The sequence below is a fragment of the Chanodichthys erythropterus genome, chromosome 1 (assembly GCF_024489055.1).
Source record: "Chanodichthys erythropterus isolate Z2021 chromosome 1, ASM2448905v1, whole genome shotgun sequence".
Classification (NCBI taxonomy): Eukaryota; Metazoa; Chordata; class Actinopteri; order Cypriniformes; family Xenocyprididae; genus Chanodichthys; species Chanodichthys erythropterus.
Window position 1 is genome coordinate 17,224,171 of NC_090221.1, and position 9,401 is coordinate 17,233,571.

The 9,401-nt window shown below is 33.6% G+C and overlaps 1 protein-coding gene across 2 annotated transcripts in view; it reads left to right on the forward strand.

The window, feature by feature from the left end:
• ccdc88b (coiled-coil domain containing 88B) overlaps positions 1-9,362 on the forward strand; it is a 28,456-nt gene extending 19,094 nt beyond the window's left edge. For both annotated transcript variants that reach the window (XM_067388797.1, XM_067388789.1), the window contains exons 24-29: positions 1,212-1,357; positions 1,523-1,636; positions 1,733-1,884; positions 3,531-3,830; positions 3,936-4,001; positions 6,926-9,362. In XM_067388797.1, the coding sequence (XP_067244898.1) occupies positions 1,212-1,357; positions 1,523-1,636; positions 1,733-1,884; positions 3,531-3,830; positions 3,936-4,001; positions 6,926-6,978 (831 nt within the window). In that variant the 3' untranslated portion in view covers positions 6,979-9,362. The remainder of the gene's footprint in view (positions 1-1,211; positions 1,358-1,522; positions 1,637-1,732; positions 1,885-3,530; positions 3,831-3,935; positions 4,002-6,925) is intronic.
• Positions 9,363-9,401: the final 39 nt, after the last annotated feature.

Sequence of the window (9,401 nt, forward strand, 5' to 3'; positions counted from 1 at the left end):
TTCAGTGTCACATGACCCTTCAGAAATCATTCTAATATGCTGATTTGGTGCCCAAGAAACATTTCTTCTTAATATTATCAATGTTAAAAACAGTTGTGCTGCTTAACATTTTTGTGGAAATGTTGATACATTTTTTCCAGGAATTTTTTTTTTTTTTGATGAATAGAAAGTTCAATAAACAGCATTTATTTGGATTTATTAAATGTATTTATTAAATGTAATAAAGCATGTATTAAATAGAAATCTTTTGAAACATTATAAATGTCTTTACTGTTACTTTTGATCAATGTAATGCTTCATTGATGAATAAAAGTATTACTTTCTCTATCATTAGTTTCCACAAAAATGTTAAGCAGCAAAAACTGTTTTCAACATTGATTGATAACTTAAAAAAAAAAAAAACAATACTTTTATTTAGCAAGAACACATTAAATTGTCAGAATTTTTTTATATATATATAATGTATAATGTCTAGAAAAGATTTATAGTCAAACCAAAAATGATTCAGACAATAGATATAATTTTTACTAGTGGGTGCATTTATGTAAGTGAGGATAGCAAAATAAAGTAAACTGACATATTATACCCAAAAATTCTTCACACAGTGGACTGACAGTAAAATTGCTAACAATTTGGGACCAAAAATTATTCAGACACTTTGTCCTGACCATGTTTTGCTTAAATGTTATCTGACATAATTAAGATATTTTTTTCTGACACAATTTAACTCTGAGATCTTGTCATATTTTATTACCAATTTTTAAACTATAGTGAATAAACTGTAATAATGAATGAAATGTTCAAGGTGTCTGAATAAATTTTGATTTGATTGTTTGTATGTATGTATGTATGTTTTCAACACTTCTGATAAATAGTAAAGATTAGACTATTTATCATAAACTGTATCTATTATAATCTATATAATATAATATGTTTATGTTGTATCATTCATTTTGCCATAATACTGTTTTACATTTTTAATGTAATTTTTAGAAATCCAGAACTTTATTTTAAGATTATTTGCAGGTTTACATTTTGCGTTCTAAGACTTTTGGATGTATATTTCATCGTATTGAAAATCTGATATCAATCACATTAACTACAAAACAAACACACAAACAAAAAACCTTTAACAAAAAGGTTAAATAAAAATAATTTTCATTTTTTTTTATATACTTTTTATTGTCCTAATATTTATATATGTGTTATAGCTCCTTACACAGTTGAAGGCAAACATGGAGGAGGAGAACCGACATCTAGTTGAGCAGAACCAGAATCTGGCTAAAGAAAACAAAGCCCTAATGGAGAGCAGCCTGGAGAGCCGAGACCAGCACCACAACCAGCAGAGAGAGTACCTGTACGAACACACACACACACACACACACAAAACATTTTGCAGCTCGCTTTAGTCCACTACTTCCACATGCACCATGTAGAAGGTCCAGCAGTGGGCAGTGGACCACCTGCATCAGTAAAAAACTCATGTTTTTCTCTTCCAACTGTCCATCTCTCTCCAAATCAGTGACAAGCTCAATGAGCTGCGCAGGGAGAAGCAGAAGCTGGTGGAGAAGATAATGGATCAATATCGTGTTTTGGAGCCAGGTCTGCCCGGCATGACTCCACCCAAACAACCAAAGTTAGTCAGGCTTTAACATCTGCCTCTAGCAGACCTTTTCACCACAGACTCATTGCTTTACTTACTGTACGCTCTCTTTCATTCTCGTGGCTTCAGGAAGTCAAACTGGATAGCAGACCGCATGAAGAAGCTGATAAAACCTAAAGGTGGAAGCAAAGAAGGCCGTGCTCAGTTTGTTGCTGCTGGCAGTATAGAGAACCTTGCGGATACTGTAGACGGTGCGCCCATCTCTCCAGCCCCAGTGCCTGGTGAGACTGCAGAGCTGTATGACCAGTGTAATAACATTAGATATATTGTACAGAGCGTAAGAGAGTGCCAATAAGTTAAGACTGCAGGGTCCCCTGGACTCTGTAAAACACAAAAAAGGTCCCCAAAAGCCCATAACAATGAATGATACTGTTACCCTACCACATTATGCTATTCCCTTGGATCACAACCAGACATAGTAATTCTGTGTTTATGTGAAGGAGCAATGGAATGAAATTTGCAGATCAAATTAATATTGCACAGAGTGTATACAGCATTTAGATTCATGGTAATATAAATATACTAAATAGCTTAACAGTACTTATGTATTACATTTTATATGCACATATGGTAGATAACATAACATGGCATTCATTTTTTCCCCCAACATCAAGATTTCGAACAAACAAGGGGAATTGCAATTTTTAAAATACTTTAAATTAGCCTCTTTTTTAATCATAGTTTTTCTTTATGCCATTCTCATAAAGAGTCATGTGTTTTGGCAAATATTTAAATGTAAAAAAAATTTTCAGCACAATTAACCATAATTCTCTTTTAATTCTCATTACACTACTGTATCTGGATGCAATGCATTTTTAATTCACCATATTTTATCAACAAAAATGAAAGATAGCACAACTAATATTTATAATAATATAAAAATATGAAATTATTATTTTTTACATTTATATATATTTTACATTCTTTTTTGCATTAGAATAATGCGAATTTGGGGGAATAATGTGCTTAAAGGATTAGTTCACTTTCAAATTAAAATGACCACAAGCTTTACTCACCCTCAAGCCATTCTAGGTGTATATGACTTTCTTTTTTTCTGATGAACACAATCAGAGATATTTAAATAAATATCCTGACGTATCCAAGCTTTATAATGGCAGTGAACAGGGGTCATGAGTGTGAGCTGAAGAAATTGCTTCCATTCACATCCATCCATGATAAACGTGTACTCCACATGGCTTCAGGGGGTAAATAAAGTCCCTCTGAAGTGAAGCGATGCATTTGTGTAACATAAATATCCATATTTAACAAGTTATGAAGTAAAATATCTAGCTTCCACCAGACTGCCTTACGTATTCAATGTACGAATAAAGTGCAAAACTCTTACGCTACATCCTATGCCTTCCCTATTCAACTTACGGAAAAAGTGTAACTGACGCAAGGCCAGTTTACACTTTCTTCGTAACTCGAATGCGGTCTAGCGGAAGCTAGATATTTAACTTTATAACACAAACGCATCGCTTCGCTTCAGAAGGCCTTTATTAACCCTCAGAGCTGTGTGGAGTACACATTTTTGATGGATGGATGTAGATGGAAGCACTTTCTTCAGCTCATACTCATGACCCCTGTTCAATGCCATTATAAAGCTTGGATGCATCAGGATATTTATTAAAATATCTCTAATTGTGTTCATCATAAAGAAGAAAGTCACCTAGGATGGCTTGAGTGTGAGTAAAGCTTGGTCTAATTTCATTTGAAAGTGAACTAATCCTTTAATAATTTTAAAAATTATGTTGCAGTGCAAAAAAACTTAATTGTCAGTTTTGTGAAATTCATCCATAAGAGCAAGAGAGTACAAATATCTCATTTTCTTTTGCAAAATAACACTTTTCAATATTTCTCCCCTCAGTTCATGAGCATGATACCATCAGTGCTCCGGTCTCCCCAAGTCTACTAAGGAGAATTTCATCTCAGGCTGAAGAAGAGCAACCCAAGGCTAATCTGAGGACCGGTCGGCGCAAGCTAGGCTCCCGGCACGGCTGGGCTCTTGGCAGGGGCAGAGGAGGAGTTTCCCAGTCTTTCAGTCCAGGAGATCAGCGCGCACAACCTCGTATGCGCCTACGCTCTTCCCAAACAGGTGCCACGGCCCTCTGGGAATATGACAGCAGTCCTACACCCAGCCAGGACAGCCCAAGTGAGGAGGGGAGAGGTGAGTAAAGATAGAGTAAAGATATAAACTATTTGCTGAAGGTTGTAAAATAACATGTATTTGTATTTATTTTGTGTTGAGAATAATTATGTGTATGTGTTTTAGTTGATAGTGAGGAGAACATCTCACCTGCACACTCAGATGTCAGCCGAGTATCATCTGGAACTGAAGGTCAGTCTACAGCTGTGCTTTTCATTTTCAAGTGGCGGGTCACAACTAGGGCTGCACGATATATCGAAATATCGGAAATGTACATATCGCGATATGCATATCCCAAAGGCATGCGATATATGAATGATTTTAACCCTTATGCGATCTTCGTTTGGGAAGTACACTCAGGGTCTTCAGGGTCTCCACAGACCCCAGGCAACAAAATGCAATTTTGTAACAAAATACTTGTTTTTTTAAAAAACAAATGTAATTTTACTCTGTTTATCAATGTTTTTACTCCATGTTTGTACAGTTTTTGGTGAATTTATCATAAATTTATATAAATAAATTAAAAAAGTTTTTTTTAAATAGGTTTTTATACAAAAACAGCTTTTTATGTAAAATTCACTTTTATAAAAGACCCACATTTCTAAATTTCATTCATGGGGATAACATGGATAATTTGACATGGTTTAGTGTAAGATTTTTGCCCATCTTTTGGAAAATGCAGTTTTAAAAGTAAAAAAAAAAAAAAAACACTTTTACCAGTAGATGGCTGCAGAGCTCCACTATATGCTATGTGCTATTTGAATGACTGAAAGACATCTTTTCATAAGTTTTTTTCAGTTGGATTCATATCTAAATATTATGAAATCACAATTATAACAATAAAGGGTACTTTTTGTCAAAGTTTAGTATTTTTTGTAATGGGAAAAAAAAAAATAGTTTTTCAATATTGTTACATTATGATGAGACTCCACTGTGAAAATGGACAAAATTCATCCTCAAAATCAACATTTTGGAAAAATAATTTTTTTCAGTACAAAAAATGCTAAACTTTGACAAAAAGTAATTTTTATTGTTATAATTGTGATTTCATAACATTTAGATATGAATTCAACAACAACAAAAAAAAACTTATGAAAAGATGTCTTTCAGTTAGTCAAATAACATAGCATATAGTGGAGCTCTGCAGCCATCTACTGGTAAAAGTGTTTTTTTTTTTTTTACTTTTAAAACTGCATTTTCCAAAAGATGGGCAAAAATCTTACACTAAACCATGTCAAATTATCCATGTTATCCCCATGAAAGAAAGTTAGAAATGTGTGTCTTTTATAAAGTGAATTTTACATAGAAAAGCTGTTTTTGTAAAAATATTTATTTATTTATTTATTTATTTTATATAAATTTAAAAGATACGAGAAATCCTCCAAAAACTGCACAAATACACATAACAAAATTACATTTTATTGCCTGGGGTCTGTGGAGACCCCGAAGAAAGTGTTAACAATGGTACAAAGTTTCATGTCATTTGGACAAAGAGAATATTTTTTTTTTATTTGAGCAAGCGTCGTTTGGGGTCTAAAAAGACCCCAAAGACCCTATTAGGATAATAGGCGAAGTTTTAGGTATATGCATAGACTATAGCAGTTAATAGACTGGGCATGTAACTGTTACTTACGTGACGTTAAAAAGAATTATTAACCGCAATAAGTTGCGGAAAACAACTCCTTGCGGAAAAACACTGTCTGCTGTCTGTCTGACACACACACACCCGAAGCGCGCACACAAGCCGCCTCTCTGACAGCGCACGATCCCTTCAGTTCTTTTTCTCGCCTAGTTGCACTCAACCAGTCAAATACACGCACTGTTATGTCAAAATGTCTGTCTTTGTGAGTATTTATGTAGACACAGTCGGTATGTCTTAAGTAAGTTAGGAAAGGAATCTGATGCGTTTCAGTAGGATCCGTGGCCGTGCGTTAGGTCTTAAAGGGACAGTAGCCTAATATAGTAAACCTGCTGCTGTCTGTCAAAAAACAAAAGATAACGAGAAATTCACCTCAATGCTCTTGAATGAATTTTGTATCTTTATTATGAATCAATGTACATTTAATTAATGTGAAGACTATGCAGTGTTTTAGATTTAAATTTGATCATTCAGTTTCTGTATTGTTTCTTACTTGAATGCTATTTCATCTAAGAATTTTTCCTATTGTATTTGCCTTATTGTTTGTAGTTCTTATTTTTTAATAACAAAGATAAATTAAAATAACAAAAATACCTTGATACTCTTGATGTTGAGATTTAGGTTGATATAATTATTGACAGTTTTTATTTTATTTTTTATTTTTTTACCTGAATTAGATTTAGTTAGATCAGAAGAATATCTATTACCTGTTTATTTTAGTATGATCATATATATATATATATATATATATATATATATATATATATATATATATAAATTAAAATTATAAATTATATATATAAAAAAAGCTAATAAAAACAGCATTTCTCTAGGGAAATGTTCTATCGCAAGAAATATCATTATCGCAATACTCAACATTGCATATTTTCCCAGTATCATGCAGCCCTAGTCACAACTGAAAAAAAATTATATGCAAATAATAGTGAGAATTTAAAATAAATAAAAAATACTTAAATCAATTAATTGTCTATATAGCAAGATTAATAGGCTCATCTTTTAAAACAGAGGACAAAACATTTGTCTTTAGTTTTTGACGTTTAATGAAACTTAATTAATCTGTCAGCTGGTAGAAGCTTGACAACTTAGGTGGATGCCGACAGTGACGTGATCTCATGATCAAAACTATACAAGATTAAAAAAAAAAAAAAATCCAGACATTAAATATGGGATTGTCTCTCAAAACTATAAAGTCAATGTAAAAATAAGCATTTTATTCTTTTCTATTCAGCCTATGCCATATTAATATATTTGAACTAATATTGCCAATCAATATATACATTTAACATATAAAAAATATACATGTCAGTTTGAGATTTATTTTATTTGCTTTAAATTAGGTACTGTGAATAGCCACTTAATAATCAGAAAAACAAGAACTGCCTTATTTATTATATGCCTTGATTTTTTTTAATAATGTCCAAAATCATTAACAAAATCTTTTCTTTCTCTCCTGTAGATTTCCACTCCAGTTTTGACAAGCCACAGGACTTAGACAACAAACAAGCTTAAAGCAGTCAGAATTTGTTAATACTCATTTAAATACTTTCATCTATTGGTTTGGAAACAAAACGGTAAAGCATATAGTAAACACTTACTATATGTAATGGTTAAACAGCACAGTGGTAAAACAAATAAATGAATTTAAAACACATATGTATGATACAGCCATATTTAATACATTCTATATATTTATAGGCATGCAACTGCCATGAGTTCACTGAAATAATATTTATTATACTAAAATATATAGTGGATGAGGTTGCAGTTAATATACCTCACCGCTATGTGGCACTATAACGCCCAGTGGTTGGTGTGCTATTGCCTTTGTATCTGTATAATTATGAGAGTGTCCTATACAAACTGATGCTAACAAGATATTTATGAGAGCAAATTAATTCATGCTGTCTCGTCGGAAAGAAGCTGACACTCTGTATACTTTGACATTTAGGAAGGAGGCAGTAGATGATGGGGGTCTTAAAACAACGTGGGTGCGAGCAAAGATGTTTTTTTTTGACAATCCTTGGCTGGGGTGAATCATAACTCAAAAACGACAAATGGAACGCTAATACATTTCATGAATTATGCAGTTGTCATGGCAACATTAATCAAAATGCGTCAGTCCGCAGACCTTTTTGTCGATGAATTGATGATATACTGAGCACAACGACGCACGGAGTTCAGAGACTGTCATCTAGTAGACCACATTTTTTGCAATGTCTTAAAGATGCAGCATTCAGAACGTTTAGACCAAGCACTTTAAATCAAAGTATTGTCATTAATATGCCAAAAAAACAACATATTTTCAGCCTTGCAATGGCAAACAAAGAAAATTAATTTTTAACTTGTCAGAATTTCAGCTAAAATTAGAGGACCCCCTGAGGTTAGCCTTCATTAAGTTGAGAAGTGAATGATTATTATGAGAACTCAGGTCTGATAGGACCCTTAAAACAAAGCAACCAGATTTTTATACGCAACAATTCTGCAGCTATTGTGAGATGAGCGATGTGACCTCCTGACTCCCTGGGGTTCGTTGAAGATACTAAGACTTTGTTGGGATCATCTGAAATGTGGTCACCAGTGATAGCATCTTTCCGAAGCACTCTCATCTAACCCCATTCGTTCCTGCTTTCTCCTTCCATCAACGGCTCCTGTCATGCTCCCTTCCCCTTCCTGCGCACTCTCCTCCTCTCCTTCCCTCCCTCACTTGTTTCTCCCCCAGTGTATTAAAGGCCCTGACGCTCTCAGTAAAAAGCTGATTTATTTTGTGGAAGTATCGATCGCGCTCTGCATTAAAGATTATAATTCATTACCCCAGCCCTTTTAATACATTAAACATTCAAAATAAAAATAAAATAAAATCGAGGTAGGTGAGAGGAGAGCACTCAGATACCGTCCACTCACACACTCTGCTCTCCATTTCAATCACTTTTGGATAAACACTTAAAAAAATTCAGCCACTACATGTGTGTGTATACATACATATATATAAAATCTTTTTTGACGTTACTAATTAAAACAAGTATTTTATTCAAATAAATCAATCAATTAAATCATTTTGGGTGGGCAGTGAGCAACAACTCAAAACACTAAATTAGTAAATGTAAAAGTAAACTGTTCCAGGCCAAACATAATGGTGGCATGTTTTGCATGGGCAAGCAAGCACCTACACATGATTTTTTTCAGAAAATGTAAAAATCTGGTTTTCTTAGCAGACAAAGTGCATATCATGAAAACTGGAAATATAGCTGATAGCTAGGCCTCAAAAGGAAAATGCTGTATAAACAATGCAAGACAGCCAAAATAATTGTGAATGTATGAAAAGATCCATCAAAGACACTGCTGGTAGTGCATTCAGTGTGGGCAGAGCATTGTACAAATACAAGATCTATTATAAAAATAGAACCAAACAGGATAGAGATACAATGGATCACTTTATAATGGAGTGAATAGGCAATCATACATTGCCCACAATTGCAATGCCCACAAATAACCCACTGTTCCATTATAACGCTAAGCACTCCATCCTCCATCTAGTATTTTTTTTTTTTTTTTTAAATCACAAATGCTGTATTTATGGCTTGTAGGCTACATAACAACTGACACAATACCTTTTATTTTTTATTGACATAAATCAAAACAGTTGGCTATCTACAATTACTTAATTCTTTGCTTAACTTTTTAGTACAAATTAAGGTCTGAACTGGTTAACACAGAACGCTTAGTTCCACTGCGCTTTTAAATTGCAGTTGCATAAAATGGCAGACGTACATTTACCGCCATGCGCCGCTGATTTTTCCGCGTTTCACATGAGCGCCGCGTTTTTAAGACGTTAAAGTTTGAATAGCCTAACCACGGAAGAGGATTAGGGCCAAGCAATAATAAAAAAATAAAACCATCTCGAGATTAAAGTTGTTAAATTTCGAGAAAAAAGT